Below are 18,123 nucleotides of genomic sequence, written 5' to 3' on the forward strand. Positions count from 1 at the left end.
AGCCCCCTGCTCTACTTGCAGCCAGCCAGGGAGCTGGGTCGGAGCTGGGGGTGCTCCGGAGATGCCCATTAGAAGCCCGTGCCCCCAGGCTGCCCTGGATGCAGGGGCTGGGCCTGCAGCCCCGGGGGGGAGCTGGAGGTAAGCCAGGGACTGGCAGTGATGGTGCTCGGGGAACTGAGTTCTCCTGCACTGGGGGCAGCACTGCAGCAAGGTCCTGCCCCAGCAGACACTGTGATCTCCCCCTTCCTTCCCCCCCATCCTCCTTTCCCACCCACTGTTGATGCTCCAAAGCTGCCTGGGGTGGGCAGGACCCTTCCTCCCCCTGTGCCCCCTTCCATGCCCTCTTTGCAATGAGGGTGTTTGGGTTGCCTCTGCAGAGAGAGGCTGGCATAGAAGTGGTGGGGCTTGCAGTAGGGGAGCAGATACTCATGTTTGCCCTAGGTAGGGCATTCCCATGCCAGGCTCTTGTGAGCATGGTGGATTGCAAGCCCGGCCCAGCAGTCGGGATCAAAGTGCCTGCCTAGAAGTACCCTCCCCTGTTTGCAGCAATAGATGGCTGTCCCGACAGCTCTGCAGGAGCAGAGGGCAGAATCCAGCCCCCACTAGCTCTTACCCATTGTTAACAGAAACGTCTGCGAAGTGCCCATCCCTTCCCCTGCCCAAACCCACTGCAGTCGGCCAGGCTGGCACAGGGACTGTGGTGTCCAGAGTCCTTCTATTGTCGCGCTCTCGTTTCCTGCATCAGGGTTGGCTCTGGGTACCACTGATCTAACTCGTATTGGTTCGGATGCTCCAGCCTCACGTTGTCCTGAGCACCAAAGCATTTCTGTAAAACCTGCCTTTCCGATCCAGTAGTATCTCATTTGCTTGGGGGAGAGCCCCAGTTTGCCTGCCCTGGGCGCTACGTGGCTCAGTAGCTCATTAGAAGTTGATGGACTTGAGCTTAGCTTTCCTCGGGATGAGTTTGGAGGACGGGGGCCTGTGCAAGGCAAGCTTTTACTGGCCAGGTAGAATTACGTCCCCTTGTACCATGAGCCAGCTGGGCCTGGGAGATGGGACTTTGAGCTGAGAGCCGACCTGGTACCAAAGCTGTCGGAGCCGGGTCGGAAATGCGCTCTCCTCCTCGTCTCCTCTGGTCCGTGCACTGCAGATGTGTATGTTCAGTCCAGGCAGCAGCCTGTCCGTCTCTTCTAGAGGTCAGGGTTTCCTAGGGCGGTATCTCGTTGGCTTTTCGAGCAAGTTGCTCCAGCATGGGGGGGGGGAGGGGGGGTTGTCTTTTGCATCCCCTACCTAATAGGCACCTGATCAAGTGTGAATCTGGATTTGCCTCTAGCAGTGGAAAGGAGGGAGCCACTGATCCCGAGCTGCCTGCGAGGATCCTGGGTGCCAGGAGGGACTGCAGCTCTGCTATTGCACCCCCTTCCCCAGCTTCCTGGCCTCTGATGGCGTCTCGGCCTCTCCCAGCCTCCGGTGTTATGGAGGACACCAGCGTCTGCTCATAATGGCCTTCTGCCTCGTGCAACCGTGGCTGTTGGCAGGTCCAGAGCTGGTTACTTCAACATCTACCAGGCAGCTGATATTCCCGTCAGCTGGCAGATGGAGTAAAACCCAGGCTCCTCCGTGCTCTTGAATCCGACTTGCTAGCCAACTTGTCCAGTGCTTGGTCCAGCAGGGCTGTGTCATCAGCAGCTGCTTCGGGAAGGCTGAAGAGCAGGAGAGATGCTGGAGCTACCTCTGGAGCCCAGGGATGGTGGCTTTTTGTCAGAAGCTTTTCTTTGCAACCTGCAGAGCATTTCCCATTTTGAAAGCAGCCTTTCTGCAGGAGCTGATCATCCCCGTTCACTCAGCTCCGTCTCCCCCGGACCCTGCTCCTCAGTGCTGTTACCTGAGGGAGAAGGCCGCTCAGTCGCCGCTTCTCTCCGTCTGCATCTGGGAGATGGGATCATTTCTCGGGCTTAGATACGGGGTGCAGGCGGCTCAGGACCTGCCGGGCCATTCAGAAGTGTAGCGAGGGAGCTCCGCTTTTGCACCGGTTCATCCAAGCAGCTACGATGCAGGCACGGGGCTGGCTGGCCTGCTTCGAAGCCAGCGCTCATCTCATCCGGCCTCCTCCTGCCCCTGGTAGCAGCCAGCACCTGTGGTATCGGAGGAAGGTGACAGGGGAGGGTTACCGGTCTCTAACCCCAGCTGACGTGTTCTCCTCCCGGCGTCCAGGAAACCCCATTCGAATGGTGTCGAGCTCTTGGCTTCGGTCTGTCGCTCGTCGTGGGTTTTAAAAGCGGCTGATGAATGCAATTGCTCTTCCACCTTCTGCATTTCTCCAGGCTGCCCGGCAGGAAGGCTGGGCCGCATCCACCCCCTTTCTGGCGGGAAGCAGGGCGTCTCTAGGACCAGGCAGCTCGAAGGCGATGGAAATGAATGAGATCTCCAGGAAAGGGAGGGAATCTGCTGTCGGGCCGCCCCTGCTCCCAGCCATTGGTCGCGTGGGGGTGGAGAGGATCTCTTTCTAATCCCGTTTGTTGTGCAGCCGCAATTGTGTGCATCTGGGAGCCTTTCTCCCAGCTCGGCCCGGGCTCCGCGGCCTTAAGCGACTCTTTAGAAAGAACCAGGAAACCCCCCGGGACCTGCTGGAGAAGGGGGAGCAGAGGGCACGGCTCCCGCAAAGCACCCCCAGGGAAGAAGCCTGGGGTGGGCCCCATGGAGACTGCTTGGCCGAGCCGGGGAAGGCGGCTCGGGTTCCCCGGGGAGGAGTGATGGGGCTCTAGGACTCTCTCCCACTGCCCCGGGACCCCCATGAGCACCCCGGAGCCTGCGGCGGACCCCGAGCTGAGACTGGAGGCAGTGATTCAGGTCGGTCGTGTAGTTTAGCTTGCATGAGTCCTGCCTGCTGCACAAGGTGCTGGTCCACGCACCAAGCACCCAGGCCCTTCCCGGGCTCGCCCTGCTTCTCTCTGCTTAAGGCACCGTCCTTGGGTTTACTGTCCTGCTCTAAAACAGCCTGTGCCAGAGCTCACCGGTGCAGGGGGGCTGTGGTCCCCATCCTGATCACAGGCTCTCTGCTGGGGGGACTCCGGGCTCGCCAAATGTCCTGGCCAAGCAGCTGGGTGCCGGACTGGCTCCCACGCCCTCCAAGGTGTGCATGCTGCTCCGTGCTGCTGGAGAGACCCCTTTGCTCTCTTCCTTCCTTTCCGTGCCGATGCAGGTAGCGACCGTGTTTGCAACAGGCCTGAAACACCGCCCGGAAAAAACACCCCGGTCACTGGCATGGGAGGGGACCCACCAGCTGTACCCCAAGTTGCGCTGCTTTGAGGGTTTATAAGCAAAACTTGAAAGTTTGTAGGGGTTTTTTTTTCCTCCTCTTCTTCCCAGGTTTTCCTTGCTTCACCTGACAATGCCAGCGGGAGCTTTATCACCCTCTGTTTATCAGTGGGGTACATCTGAATGCCCCCTGATGGGGTTTTCCCCGAGTGTGCGCCTGGCATTTGAGTTATATTGGTGTTAAAAAGTAGAAGAGAGAGAAAAACACAAGCCTGGCTGCTCTCTCCCCGTTTACAGGTCACCTTTAAAACCCTCCGTAGGCTAAAATGGGTGCCCAGCTGGCACCTGATTGGATTGGTTTGTCTTAGGGTACTATTTTTATCCTTTTAAATCAGTGGTCCTCAACTTTGTTAGACCCAAGGCTCCTCTCAGGACCTGCCAGCTCTTCCTATTCACTTTCATTTTTTGACTATGGAAAAAGACTGGAGCAGTGCTTGTGTTACAAAGGCCTCAGCAAGACCCCAGCAGGGCAGAGACTCTCTCAAAGGGCAGATTGCTATTTGAAATTGCTGGATTCATCGCATTTATTTGAATGCTGAACAGCGCTAATGTGGATCGGCACCCTTTAAAGGGTCCCTGGTTGAGAATCACTAGGTTTTTCTCACTTAGACCTGGTCTATTCCTGTCTTGTTGGGAGATACCTCGGGTGGCCCGGGAAACGCAGAGAATTTTCCCCAAAGCCACTCAGCATCCAGGTAGCAAAAGGGTAGTGGGCTGCTTGCATTCATTGCCCGGGCAGGATCCTCCATGAAGGGTGTTTGCATTGCTCTGTAGCCAGCTGTGGGTTAGTTGGCCTGGGTGGCACAGACCTCAGATGAAACCCTGCAGAGTTTGTGTTCAGCTCCAGGCCCCTTGTTGGTTAGTAACCAGCCCGGAGGGGGAGTGGGTAGTTGGGGGTGTAATGAAGCATTGCATCCCAGAGGCCGGTGGGTTGGGTCTATGCCGAGGCCGTTGTATTGCCTGGGGTTGGCTTCAGCCGCGATGGGCGAGGCGACAAGGTGGGTACAGCATCTCGCTGTGCCTCCGCAGGCCTGAGCTCGAGCCTTTCTCCAGACTCGGTCACCAGGGTGCAAAGCTGGGGGGCTAATTCCCAGGCCCCGTATTGTCCATGGATTCCCTCTTGGCCCTGGGTCCAGCCCAGCTAGGGTCAGTCCTAAGCATGGCAGCCTCCATGGCTAGCTTCTTTGGTCCCAGCTGGTTGGGGGGGGCTGGACAGGCCTTTCCGTCGCTGTCACAGCAGCACATCTGGCTTCTGGCTGGGAGGGAAGACGGGTCCCTTGGCCGCTCACGCTTGCAAGGTAGTGCTCGAGGAGGGTAAAGGGCCAGGGGAGGCTGCAGAGAAACAAGGAGCCAGGTTGCAGCCTCCGCGCTAGGCACGGGGCTCAGCCTGCTGTGTCCCCGTCACACAGAAGCTGGAGAGCAGCGTGCTGACCTCCGGGGAGGGGAAGAGCCTCGCCATCCGGGGCACCTCCAAGGACGCGCCACCCACCCGCCTGCCCGCCCGCATCCGGGAGATCGTCACTGAGAACCTGTCGGAGCCGTGGGACCAAGGTAGGGCCTTGGTGGTCCTGGCTCGGCCGGTGACTGGGCTGAGGTGAGACGCCGGCGGGCAGTGGCACTCCGTCTGGTCGACCACGCTGCCTGCTGGGATCCAACCTCTCCATCCCACCCCTCCCCGTTCGGAGCTGGACATTGCCAGCCCCAGTGCCCTCTTCCACCCTGGCCGACGGGGCTGTGCTCACCCTGGTGCCCTCCAGACCAGGGACGAGCTGGACCGTCTCCGGCCTGAAGCTGGGCACTGATGGGGCATTCCCATGGACCTGGGGCAGGCAGGTCTCCTCCCACGTCTGCAGTCACAGCCCCAGAGGGTCCCCTTTGCCTTGATCACAGCCCAGCCCTGCTCATTCCTTCCCAGGAGGGTGCTGGCAGCTAGGGCTGGGTCCCGGGAGCCGTGTGCTTTTAAAGGCTCTGCTCTGAGGCTCCGGGTCTCGGGTGGCAGACGTGTGGCCCCGTGCCAGGCTGATGCATTGGGTGAGAAGCTGTGATCCCGGTGGCCACCTCTGAGTTGTGTACCCGGATGTGCTGGAAGTAGAAAGGGACTCGGTCGGATGCTGCAGCCTGCAAACCAGGCGGCTCCTGTGCAGCTGGATGCGGCCCGGCGTGCTGCCCCGCAGTGCCCTGCCATGCCTCTCTCTCTTCTCCCCGCAGCGGCCTCTCCTGCCGAGATGTCCTCGCTGCTGTCCCTCCAGGAGGAGAACCGCATCCTGCAGCAGGAGCTGTCGCGTGTCGAGGACCTGCTGGCGCAGAGCCGCGCCGAGCGCGATGAGCTGGCCATCAAGTACAATGCCATCAGCGAGCGGGTAGGTCTGGCGTGCAGATGGGGTGGGAGAGCTGCCTGTGTGCGTCCCGCTCCCTGGCTCTGAGTGGAGAGGCTCTGGAGAAGGTGTCCGGGGGGCTCTGTTACCTCCCAGGGAAAAATCATCTCTGCTAGACCTGAGGCTCTGCAGCTGGGATGCGTGGTCCAGCTTAAAGCGGAGGAGACCTCGGAGTTGGGTTCTCCTGGCTGCAGGAGCCTGAAGCGTCGCTCTGCAGCTGGTATGTCCCCCATCACCCAAGGGGTCTGCCTGTGTGCCTCTGGCACCTTTTGGGTTGCAGTGATGGGGCCTGTGCTCTGGTGACAGAGTTGGTGCATGCTTCGCCTCTCGGGGCCCTGTGGCTTCGCTGTCTGGTCTCTAGGGTTTGGCGGTCCTGACTGATTCCCTCTTGCCTTGAGCTCCTTCTGGGCTGGTGCGCTCGGACCCTCTCCTCTTGGGTCTGCTCAACTGTGTGGTATGAAACCCAGCTCTCGGCTCTGGTAGCACTGGCCAAACTCTGCAATCTTGTCCAGAGCTGCGGACGTCCTGTCCTTGGGTCAGGCCAGGCCAGCTTCTCCTCTGAGCCCACTGCGGCTGAGCTGGGGAGAGGGCTCTGTTGGCTGCAGGGCGGGGAACGTGGCATTCATCTGTCTGGCACGTTGCATCCTCCTGGGCATTTCAGCTCAACCCTTCCCGGTTGGTGGCCTGGCCTGAGCCAGGTCCTGGATCTTGCTTTGCCCCCAAGGGCACATCACTGAGTGCTGCTTTCTCTCATCCAGCATACCTGTTGGGTGGACAGTCCCAGCTCCCCTGCAGTGCCGTGCTGAGGTATGAACGGACTCCCACGGCCATGAAGTGGCCTGTCTGTCCCACTTGCCCTGCGTTTCCCCCCCGGGGTGCCCGTGCTCAGCTCCGTGTCCCGGCTGTGAGCTGGTGCAATGCCCAGGTTGGTTGGCTCTTCACGAAGCTGCGTGCACGGACCTCCATCCAAGATCCTGGGCCTGTCTGGGCCTGTTCCTTGCAAAGAGTGTGACCAGGGCTTGTCAGGACCTGCCCACGCGGCGATGAATTGCCTGCTGGCTGGTGCATGGGACCACACGCAGCCCGTGATGGCCTTGGCATGTCCTGGGGCAGGTCACTGAGCAGCGCAGCAGGGGAGGCTGCTGGCACGAAGTCTCACGAGCCTCATTCCAGGGCTTTCGAGCCATCGGTGACAACAGGGATCGAAACCTGGCTCTGCGGGGAACACCGCACCTCTTTGCTAGTGCCAGAGAGCAGCGGTCAAACACTGTTTCACACTCAGGGATTGGCAGGTGATACCGGCACCGTGGTCCTCCTCTGAAAGGTACGGGGGATAGCGTTCGATTTCTTGTCGTCTCGTGCACCCGTCACAGCACCGTTGCCCAGCGCTGCCTGCTGCGGGTCACTCACCCGAGCGGAGTGGACCAGAGCAGTGTCCTGGGAGCGAGTCTCATCCCTACTCTGTGCATCGGTGGGGTGCAAGGGTGTTTTGCTATGGATCCAGAGACCTGAGTCTGAGCCTGGCTAGACTCATGCCACGGCTATGCCCCCACGCACCCAGGTGAACGAGCGCCTGGGCTGAAGAGTCAAAGACAGGTGGCCACGATGCTCCCCTGCCTCTGCCAGGGGCTACAGAAACTGGTGTGGTGTAGCCATGCCAGTCCACTTTGACCTTTAGCTCCTATGGATCCACAGGGGCTTCCAGCCACCAGCACTAAACGGATGCAAGATCAGGAGAGAGGAGCCCTTCCCAGCTGTGACCCGTGCAGGACCACGCTCCAGCCCCAAACCGTGGGGTCGGTGGGACCTGGGCCCTGGCACCCCGCTGCCAGCCTGCCCGGAGGATGGGGGGTGCCCCAGCCTGCTCCCAGCTTCTCGTCTGCTTTCACGGCTGCATTTTGGGCTCAGGCCTGGGCTGGTGTCCATGGCAATCGGGGAAGGAATGGAAGGAATCGCTGGTTGCTAAGACAGCAGTCGCTAGGGGAGACGGTAAACTTTGTTCATTCATTCGCGGGCCGAGCCTCGGAGAAAGAAAGCCTTTTACAAAGTACTTGGTCATCATCGCCAGCGTGGGGCGGCCAGCAGATATGGTCCCGGTTGGGCGGGACTGCCTCTCGGTCTGCGCTCCCCCAGCCTGGGACGATAAACACAACGGGAAGTTTAAAACCAGTGACATGTACGGGGTTAAATCCTGCTAAATCCCATGAGGACCAGGCCGGACCTAGAGGGGTGAAGCCGAAGTCCTGGGGGCTCTGGCTGACTTGTCTTGGGGGCCTTGTCTGCCATTTCTGGGAAAGGAGTAAGGGACCTGATCTGGTTGTGGGTGGTATACCCCCTCCCCAAATAAATGCATCCACAGGGGTTGCAAAAATCTAGACCTCTTGGTTCAAAAATGATACTTTTTATTAGACAAACTAGGAAATTGCAAAAAAAATTCTCTTTTTCATCCACGGGGGTCGGACACTGCATGGGGTTCATCCGATCTGCCTTCTGGCCCCAGCTCCGCTCTCTTCTCCTTTTCCCTGCCTCAGTTTCCCCAGGTGCAAAACAAGCGCAATGATTTTGCCTCTTCTTGAGATGAAGGCAAGACGTCCCGTGTGCAGCTGGGGGGACTTTCATTTTACTGTGCAGTTAAAAAGAAATGCAGGAAAGAAAATCAGCAACTTCTCTTTAGTTGGGAGTCGGCAACTCGACCAACCCGCGTGCCTCTGCCTCCTGCGTTAGTTTGCCTGGGAATCCCTTCGGATTCCTGCCTTGTTAAAATAATGGCTCTGTTGGATGCTCAGCAGCATGTACAGGCTTGTCCCTGGCTAACTAGAGGACTAGCTGTCAGATGACAGCAGGGGACTGGGGGAAAGGGAGATGGAGGATAAATAAGAATACAAATGGATTATATTACCCTGTTTGGCGGTTTTGACAGGCCTGGCAGTTGTGAGCCCATATTACTGATGGGGAAACTGAGGCACGGAGAAGGGAAGCAACTTGTCAAGGGTCCCAGAGTAGTCAGTGGGAGAGCTGGGAATAGCCCCTAGTCTGCTTCCTGAAGCTGCAGCCGTGGATTTACCCACTTGCATTTCCTAAGGGTGCAAGCAGCAGAGTTATTTGGTGTTTAATGCAGTCTGGGGCCATGGGAGAGGGTGCAGGAGAGGAGGGGATGGGCAAGGATAAGTGGAAAAAAAGGAGAAAAAAATGGAGCAGCTCGAAGGGTGCTGGGGATGTCACAGGTGCTTCTAGGGACAGAAACGACTTTCGTTCCCCGAGGCTTACAACTGCAGGGGCACCCAGCAGTGCAGCCAGCTTTTAGAAGGGCACGAGACCCCAGGAGCACCGGGGTCACTGCTCTAACTCCAGAGCCCTGCAGACGCAAGCACCTGATGAAGTCGGGGCTTGTTGGTACGGCCAGCCAGCATCTGAGGGAGTGAAAAGCCCGCACCCCCGGGTCTCTGGCCAGGGCCCTGAGTTTTAGCTGCAAGTATTGACATTTCCAGCACCCACTGCAGAAGCAGCGTGCCCATCTGGCCATGGGGGTAGGTGTGTGTCCCTCAAAAATGGGCCCCCAAGTCACGCTGTGCTCGGTGCCGTGAGCCTGAGAGGCACTGCCCCCTCCAGGTCCGGACTCCTCCGGCTGCTGTCCCTCTGAGGACGGAGCCTGCGGTCAGCCGGTCGGTCTGTGCCCAGCGCAGGGCCATGCAGCAAGCGGTTTCTCCTCCCAGCAGCATCACCTGGGCCTGAGCAGGCCATCCTGAGCACCCCCACGCCTGCGCTGATCACGAGGCCTGGCCTGGGCCTATGTAGACAGGCTGGCGCAGGGGCACGCCGCGGATGACGGGCTCCGTGCTGCCAATTACAATATGAATGCGTCTCCAGGAGGCCGGAGAACAACGCCCAGACTCTGCCACTCGCTCGGCAGCCGGCTTTCCTAGCCCGGGTCTCGAAGACGCCGTCCCCCACGCTCTTTCTGCCAGGGCTTTGCGCATCGCCGGGGACCGGGGGGAGGCTGAGCGAGGGCTGAGCTGCCGGCGGGATGGAGGCAGGGGAGCCGGCTCCCCCTGAGCCCTCCCAGCCCCCTGGGGAACCGCCCGGGCTCTATGTGCGGAGGCGAGTGGAGCGGGCAAGTAGCTGCAGCCTGGGCTCGACCCTGGTGCCGTGGTGGGGGCTTGACGGGGTTCATGTGTGCAGGGGCAGGGGTGCCGTCTGCGTGCTCGGTGTGGGCAGGAAGGGTGCTGGGCCAGCTCGCGTCATCCTGCCGGTGACAGGCCAGTCGCAGGGGGAGGACTCGTCTTCTGCTGGGGCTCAGGACGAGGGGACAGGAGCCAGCTTTGCACCAGCATTCGGGACTCCCGCCTGCTCTGTTTCCCTGACCCCTTTGGAGACCTTCCCTGCTCCGGCCTTCTTCCTTCCAGACCAGGTTACGGGGGACAGGGTCTGGCACCTGCCTGCTCGCCCTTGGTGCCTTGCAGGGAAACCTGGGCCCTTCTCCTGGGGACAACAGGCCTGTGCTGCCTGGGAGAGAACTAGCCCTTTCCCGCTGCGGGAGGGAGAGGTGGAAGCAGGACTCGGACCTGCTTGGCATTGGGTGCTTCCTGCGGCAGGCTGGAGGAGCAGGGGCACCTGGATGATGCAAAGCTGGTTGCTATCGGGGCGTAGCTTCACATCTTGGCTCGGCAGGTTGGAGAGGGCAGTGTCACAGAGGGGCATTAGCAGAGCCACGTGGGGCAGCAGCGGGGCTGGAGTATATCCCCATGGGAGCTGGGGGGCTGCAGGCAGGATCGAGGGGACTCGGCAGCACGGTGGGGGCAGAAGGGGTGCGGGCGAGGATGGCAGGGTGTTGGCAGAGCACTGGGACAGGCGTCGGCTGCAGTGGCATTGCCGCAGGCCTTCGCCCCCCACTGCGACTGTGGGACGCAGCGGGAGAGCTGCCGGCTTGCGGCCGTGGGCCGGACTCTGCCGGCATCGGGGGGCGCTGGGCTGTCTGCGCTCACGCTGTCTGTTTTCTGTCTCCCCGCCTGCCTCCGCCACAGCTTGAGGAGAGCTTGCGCCTGCGGGGACCGGACCCAGTGACCAATGCTGATGTGGGTATCCTGACCTGGAGGGGTGGTGATGGGAGGGGGCACGAATCCCATGAGGCAGAGGGGTCCTGTGCGATCTCGGGTGCAGGAGATGCTGGTTCAAATCCTGGCTCACCCTAGGGGTCTGAGCTGTCTCTTCCAGTTGATGGCTCTGACCAGCCAGGCTGGGGACCATCTCTGTTTTACTGCTGCTGGAGCTCTTTTGCTTTGTCAGATAGATATTCGCAGGGCTGCTGAGTCTGACTGTTGCCTAGTGGTCGGAGCATCACCTGGGCAGTCGGGGACCCAGCCTGGGGTCCTCTGCTCTGCATCAGGTGGAGCCGGGACATGAACTTGGGGCCCTGACAGTCCCACCCGCCAGGACGCTCTCTTCTGAGACGAGTGTGGGCAACCCCCAAGGGCCCCGATCCGCACGTGGAGCGTGGAAAGCCTTTGACATCTCACAGCGGTCTCGGGGTGGGGAAAAGCGTTTGCTCCCCAGCTCTAATCCTGTCCCCATTGCTTTGTGTTAGGAGTAATTCCCATTGGAGGTTGGATGTCGGAGAGGTGGGAATTCCTCCCTTGGGGGCTGTGCATGCTTGCCACCCGGGAGAGCAGGGGGGACTAAGACTCTGATACAGCAAAGAAATGAAGTCTCCTTCCAACCACGCAACAAAGGCTGCGGCCAGGGGGAATAGAAGCCACGCTGGTTTGCAGCAGAGGAGGGGCACAGCTGATCTATGGTAACTGTTTTCTGCATCTGTGCCTATTCCAGAGTAAGTGGAGGCCAAGGCAGGGCAGTTTAAGCCAAATTGAAACAGCTGCTACGTCACCAGGGCTTAGTTCCCGTGTCCGGTGGGACGGAGGGCACACACGCAAAGCCTGCAGTGGATCAGCTTGGCTCTTCCCTCTAAACTGGCGTAATGGCTTCACCTGTCCACAGCCCCAGATCTTGATTAAAATTTCAGGAAGGTCTCTTTAACGCTTGCTAACACAGCATGAAGTCTGTGGAATTTAAGTTGCCCTTAAATTTGCCATTCCCATGTCACCCGGGCTCTCCAAGGCAGCCTGTGGATGGGTGTGCAATAGGAGGACCTGGTGTGACCGGTGTATTCTCATCCCCAAACTGGGCAGCCTTCTCCCTGGAGCCTACACCGACAGGTGGACTCTCGCTTGCTTCAGCCTGGATCCTTTCTCTGGCTTTGAGTGAAGATGCGGGCGATGCTCGCCTGGATTGTACGGGCCAAGAGGCTGGGCCCATCACACTGGAAGGGACCTCTCTGCTGCTGCAAGCTGCCGTCATACAGTCCAGTCCATAAGCACATGACGCTCCATTCATACCAGTTCCCTGGTCTTGGTGGGAGTCTCTGTGCTGTTCCCTAGTGCCTGGAAGGGGTCTCCCGACAGTGCACTCCCAGGCTGGGACCCCAAACGTCACAAACCATTCACAGGCACTGTCCGAAGGAGGTGGCATTTCACAAACTGTGCAGTTAGCTCTGCAAGCTGTGCGTCTCATCCCTTTGTGCAAGCAAAACACTGGTTGCCGAAGCCCCTGGTGCTTCCAATTTGCACGTGGATGGCAGCCCCACACGGTTACCTCCACTTGCGGCAGGCAGCTCGCAGCGGATCGTGCCTCGGGGCTCGTCCCATGTGGGCCCAGGTTCCTTGCATGGTGTGCCGTTGCCGTGTCGTGTGCATGGGTGGGTTTGCGGCGTGGTGTCGGACGCCGGGGGAGCATGCACCTGGCTAGCTGTGCCCCTCGGGCTCCTTGTGTGGGTCTGTGCGCGGTGGAAGGGGGTGATGCCACACACTGATCTCACACTGTCTTTTGCTGCGAAAGCTGGAGCAAGCCCTCAGTTGGAGCTGTCAGGGGTTGGGCACCCATCGCTGGCAGGAGATGGAGCTGAGAAGGAGGAACCAAATGGTAAGCAGCTCAGGCTGGCCCGGGGTGGCCTGTCCCAGCTGTGTCCCAGAACATGCTGCGTGCCCGGGGCTGGTGGATTAGGTGACCTGGGGCTGGTGGATGGAGCTGAGGCCAAGCGAGGCAGTGTGGTGCAGTGGAAAGGTGGGTGCCATTCCTAGCTCTGCCACCGACTTGCATTGTCACCTCGGGCAGGTCACTTCCCCTCTCCCTGCCTCCTTTTTTCCTCCCACCATATCTATTTAGACCATAAACTATACTGGGGTCAGTCTGCTACTAACGGTGCATTCAGTGCTTAGCTTGACAGGCCCCCAGCTTCTGCCGGGGTCTCGCTTTCAGGAGCATCTACAGATAATAAGTTGTTACTGGTATCTCAGACTTTTGCCTGCCGTGCAGCTGGCTGGGCACCACTTTCACTGCATGGGGGAGGCTGGAGCTAGTGGGGAGACTGGTCCATCGGAGAGGGCGACCGCAGCTGCAGCACGGCGGTGTTTGAGCAGGTGGCGTGAGCGCATGGCCAGTGGGGCTCCGGACACAAACCGAGCCGACTGCAGCCCGGGGGGCTCAGCTCCGAGGCTTGTCTGCTGCAGAGGCACCGTTTGCAGACCCCAGCCTGCGAGGAGCCCATGCTCATGCTAGGCAGGGTGCCTCGGCACTGACAGCACTTTCAGCTGCTGAAACAGGTCTCGGACACAACGCATGTATAGCCGTTTCAGCAGCACACAGACAACACAAATCCCTCCCCTAGGTAACCTTGCCCCATCCTATGGGGAATTACACCTGAAGGAAACAAGGTAAAACTCCGCTGGTTTGAGATGCACCATGTGGCAGTGTGTCTGTGGTTTACCCCGGAGTAGCTGCTAGCTTGAGCAAAGCAGCCCCTTTGGAGCAAGGCCCTCTAGTCATGCCTGCTGCATGCGGCTAGCTCGTCCATCTGCTCCGGATTGATTTATGTGGGTGAGCAAAGCTGATGTGCATGGGTCTGTGTGTATGGGATGCATGCCCAGGCCCTAAAAGAGATCCAGAAACGGAGTCAGCTGCAGAGCAAAAGGGCCTGTCTCCAAATGCAGCTTGTTTTTGCCAACATGCATCGGTGAGACCCTCCGTGTCCCCCCTGCGTGTGGAGCTGGGTTCCCGCCTGAGCTGCGTGATGTTTAGCTCGATGCTCGGTTCATCCAGGACGGGCTGTGCCTTCGCTCTGTGTTCGTGCAGCACCCGGCACCACGGGGCTGTAGTTCACGTCTGGAGCATCTGGGCGCTGCCACCAAGCACGTAGTGATCACGCTGCCCTGGCCTGGCAGTGCATTGATACGTGGGCCACGGCACTTGAGCCACCCCTGGCTCTTCAGCTTGGCCCCTGGCGGGGCGGTGGTGGTGGGGGTTCATCCTTCCCCAAGGGATTGGGGAAGGGGTGGAGTGGGCGCCTGCAGCCACCCTCTCCCCATCTCTCCGGGCGCAGCTGGAGCAGGCCCTGCGGCTGGAGACCGGGGAGCGGGAGCGAGAGTCGCTGGAGAACAAGAGCCTGGCGCAGCAGAACGTGGAGCTGCGGCGCCGTCTGGACGAGGAGCAGGCTGCCTACAAACGCAAGCTCCAGGCCTACCAGGAGGGCCAGCAGCGGCAGGCCCAGCTGGTCCAGAAGCTGCAAGCGAAGGTGAGTCGCCCGCACGGGATCCGCGTGCGAGACCCGGTGCTCTGAGGGTGCCCGTGTGTGCCTGATCTCTTGGCATGTGGGGAAAGGGGAGCTCCCCTGTGCCAGAGGGAAAGCATAAAGCTGGGACTGGGGTCACAGGGGAGGGTGCATCTGGGTGGGGTGAGGAGCATGGAGCTGCAGGGAAAATAAACACCTTTCTGAGCTGCCTTTGGACTCTGGGGGCTTTAATGCAGCTTGTGCCTCTGCGGGACAGCTCGGGGGGCGTCTGGGCCCCGATCTGAGCGGCCGGAAGAAGAGGACAGCAGGCTGAGCCTGGGTGTCTCGGGCGCTTTGCAGTGTGGGGCGCTGTGGCGGCAGCTGCATGGTGATGGCACCCACGAGTGCAGCTGCCTCTGGGGTGGAGGAGAACTGGCCCTGCTCTGTGACCGGCACAGATTTCCTGCCGGGGGGTAGAGGTGCTAATCCCCCAGCCTGTCCCTACCGGGGAGCAGAGACCCACGTGGGATGGGAGGGTCTGTCGTGGGGGTTCAGCCAAAGGTGGCTGAGACGTCAGGCAGCAGCGGGAGCTGGCTGGGGCGGAAGGGAGAGCAGGTACCGTGCTGCAGAGGGGCGTGGGGATGGAGCATGCACTGGGTCTGAGCTGCACCCCTCCCCGCAGGTGCTGCAGTACAAGAAGAAGTGCGGGGAGGTGGAGCAGCAGCTGCTGGAGAAGTCCACGGAGCTGGAGCAGCAGAGACTCACGGCAAGTCATTTGGGGTCTGGAAGGGTCTCCCCCACGTCGGGTTGGCAGGGGCAGTGGGTTCACCATCCCGTGTGGCAGGGGTACGTGCATGCAGGCTCAGCCGGGCACGTCTTCCCCCGTCTCACTGGCTCACGGCGCTTCTCTCCCCGCGCCCAGAGCCAGCTGGACATGACGGACTCACGCCTGTGCCTGGAGGAGGAGCACAGCAACGACCTGGAGAACGCACTCATCCGCCTGGAAGAGGAGCAGCAAAGGTGCTGGGGGAGGAATCACCTGGGCGGGGGGCTGGGGAAGGACGGGGCCCGTCCTCGGGGCTGAAGTCCTGGGGCCGAGGTGGAGAGGCTGCAGCAGGCGGGACTCACTGGAGCTGGGCTTCGGGGCCTCCGTTGTGCCATCCGGGGGGTGCGATCCTGTCACGACTGAAGCAGCGTTGGCTTGGGTCCGCGTGGGTGGAAGACCTCCTAGGAGTGCCCGGGGGCTGCAGTCAGCACTGGCGAGTGGCTCGGTGGCCAGCAGTCTCTCCGGGAGTCAGCGTGGGACTGCGGGACCACCCGTGCTGAGCCGCACTTCCCATCTTCAGCTGTTGTGCATGGCTTCCAGGCTGCACCCCAGAAACAGCTGCATGGCTGGGGTGGGTGAAGGGATGCCTCCTGGGGCCAAGGGCTGGGAGCCTTGGTTGGTGTGTGCAGAGGGTTGTGAAGTGCAAAGTGAGGCTATTCCCTTCCCACTTCTTGGCTGTCTCCTGGGCCCAGGGCTCTGTGCTGAGGCTCTCTCCTTGGGTGCCCGTCTCTAGGAGTGCCAGCTTGGCTCAGGTCAATGCCATGCTGCGGGAGCAGCTGGACCAGGCCAACACGGCCAACCAGGCCCTCAGCGAGGACATCCGGAAGCTGACGGCCGACTGGACCAAAGCCCGTGACGAGCTGGAGCAGCGGGAGGCGGAGTGGCGCCGAGAGGAGGAGGTCAGTGCTGGCGAGGGCGTCCTGCCTTACGGGTGCCCAGGGCAGCTCGTATGGTCCCAGTAACCCCGAGCCCCCCACCGTAGCATGTGCTGGCTTCCCCTGGACCCCGGGCTCGCCGTGCTTCCTTGTCTCCGGGCCAGTCATTGCTGTCCGAAGGGCGCGACTCACACTGCCTGCCGTGCTGCCGCCTGCCCAGAGCTGGGTAGAGCCAGCTGCAATGGGTGGGATGGATGGGGAGCAGGGCTTCTGCTGGGATTGTAAGTGAGGACCTCGCGGTTATGAAGAGCACAGCCGGGGCTGGAGCTCTGCAGGGCTCCCTGGATAACCTGCTGCTTGCGGGCAGTTGTGAGATCGCTGGATCCGTCCTGCAGAGAGGGTGCGGGGCTCGTGGCTTGTTCCCCTGCTCCCCGCCTGAGCTCTCCAGGTGGAAAGGGGTCTGCGCACCATCGGAGATGCGTGCACAGGGGTCACTCCTTCCCCTCCTCTTCCCCTCGCAGTCGTTCAACACCTACTTCAGCAACGAGCACAGCCGGCTGCTGACCCTCTGGAGACAGGTCGTGGGCTTCCGGCGGCACTTCAGTGAGATGAAGACCATGACTGAGAGGTCCGGGCAGCTGCTGGGGCGGGAGATCTGCTTGGTGCTGGGGCCTGCTGGGCTGTTTTTCTTCCCATCCATTGCAAAAGACTCTGTGCTACCCAGAACCGCGTTGCCTACAGCGTCTCTTAGAGGGTGTCTATGGGAATAGCTTGAGGGTGAGGAACAGAAAAGGGGGAGCAGAGCTCCTGTGGGGACCCAGGCTGGGCAGCTCAGCCTGATTAACGCCCTCCGTGGGCTCTGCCCGGGGGCACGGTGATCCCCTCCCCAAACCCCCTTGCCTTAGCGAGAGCGGTACGGGAGACCCAGGCACAGGGGTCTGGTGGGCGAGAGGCCTCACCACCTCTCCGTGACCGGGCAGGGACCTGTCGGAGCTGAGCAGCCAGGTGTCCAAGGCCAGCCGCACGATGCACGCCTCCTGCCTCAACCTGAGCAGCAACCTGCGCTTGTCGGAGAGCAGCGCCGGCGCGGCCCTGGAGAAGCAGGCCCTGCTGCTGGCCCAGGTAGAGGAGCAGCTCAAGGACAAGGTGCGCGACATGATCCAGCTGCAGGTCAAGTGCGACATGGAGAAGGCAGAGCTCAGCACCAGGTACGGACCCCCCCCCGGTCCCGCCAACTTGGCTACGTAGATGGGGGCTGATGAGCTGTGTATGGCAGAGGGCAGCCCTGGAGCCCCCAAATCCCAGCTGCCCTGGAGGATTAGGCCCGCTTAACCCTTGCCAGGCCAATGCCAGCAAAGCAGGGCCTTTCCTTTGGGTTCCCCCAAGGCAGGGTGCAGTTTCTCACCAGACACCCTCCCGGTGAGCTCGGTGCCATGCGCCAGAGCTCAAGACGGGGCCCGTGGGCTGGCTTTGTGGTGCTGTGGGTGCAGGGGATCACAGGGCGGCTGTCAAACCACGTGCACAGGGACCTGTTTGCGGGTCCCTGGGCCAGGCCACGCTGAGCCCAGCCTGTCCCCAGCAGCATGGGGGCACAGGTGGCTTGTAGCTGGCTTGGCCTGGCCCCGACCCATTGATGTCCTGCCCCTGTGATGGTCCCCACCCCTTGTCCTCCCTCCCGTGGGCTGTCTGCAGGGTCACGGAGCTGGCAGCGGTGGTGGAGAGCTTGAAAGCCCAAAATGCAGAGAAGGAGAAGGCGGCGGAGGCCCTGACTCAAAAGCTGGAGACCCTGGTGAGAGACGTCGGGCCGCGTCGCGGGCAGCGAGAGCACCTGCACCAGGCAGCACCTGGATGGCTGCCTCCCCCGGGGCTGGAGACGATCCGTGTGCCCCTTGCACAGCAGCCTTGTGACTCGCCGGCTGCTGACGCCGTGTCTCTGTCTGTAGGAGGCCGCTCGGGCGCAGGAGCAGGCGGTGCTGGAGGCCGAGGAAATCGAGGCTTTGCGGTCAGAGTCAGAGCTGCTGCAGCAGACGCTGCGGGACCTGGCGCAGGTACGGGGCAGGGGTGACTGGCGGGAGCACTTGTCTCCGCTGGGTAGTTTTATCACCCAACGAGCAATGGGTGCACGGTATTCGG

The 18,123-nt window shown here is 61.0% G+C and overlaps 1 protein-coding gene across 4 annotated transcripts in view; it reads left to right on the forward strand.

Annotated features, from left to right (window-relative positions):
• The first annotated feature begins 2,480 nt into the window (after positions 1–2,480).
• The window catches only part of CROCC (ciliary rootlet coiled-coil, rootletin), a 42,538-nt gene continuing 26,895 nt past the window's right edge, over positions 2,481–18,123 (forward strand). For 3 of the 4 annotated variants that reach the window (XM_090023554.1, XM_090023555.1, XM_090023556.1), the window contains exons 1-11: positions 2,483–2,850; positions 4,728–4,869; positions 5,527–5,678; positions 14,122–14,313; positions 14,972–15,055; positions 15,212–15,309; positions 15,849–16,014; positions 16,512–16,618; positions 16,971–17,198; positions 17,683–17,779; positions 17,934–18,038. In XM_090023554.1, the coding sequence (XP_089879680.1) occupies positions 2,794–2,850; positions 4,728–4,869; positions 5,527–5,678; positions 14,122–14,313; positions 14,972–15,055; positions 15,212–15,309; positions 15,849–16,014; positions 16,512–16,618; positions 16,971–17,198; positions 17,683–17,779; positions 17,934–18,038 (1,428 nt within the window). In that variant the 5' untranslated portion in view covers positions 2,483–2,793. Of the gene's footprint in view, positions 2,851–4,727; positions 4,870–5,526; positions 5,679–14,121; positions 14,314–14,971; positions 15,056–15,211; positions 15,310–15,848; positions 16,015–16,511; positions 16,619–16,970; positions 17,199–17,682; positions 17,780–17,933; positions 18,039–18,123 lie in introns of all 4 variants that reach the window. The other variant, XM_090023557.1, reaches the window with a different exon arrangement.

Source organism: Crocodylus siamensis, chromosome 12 (assembly GCF_052110815.1).
Source record: "Crocodylus siamensis isolate JL-2025a chromosome 12, ASM5211081v1, whole genome shotgun sequence".
In the NCBI taxonomy this organism is placed as follows: Eukaryota; Metazoa; Chordata; order Crocodylia; family Crocodylidae; genus Crocodylus; species Crocodylus siamensis.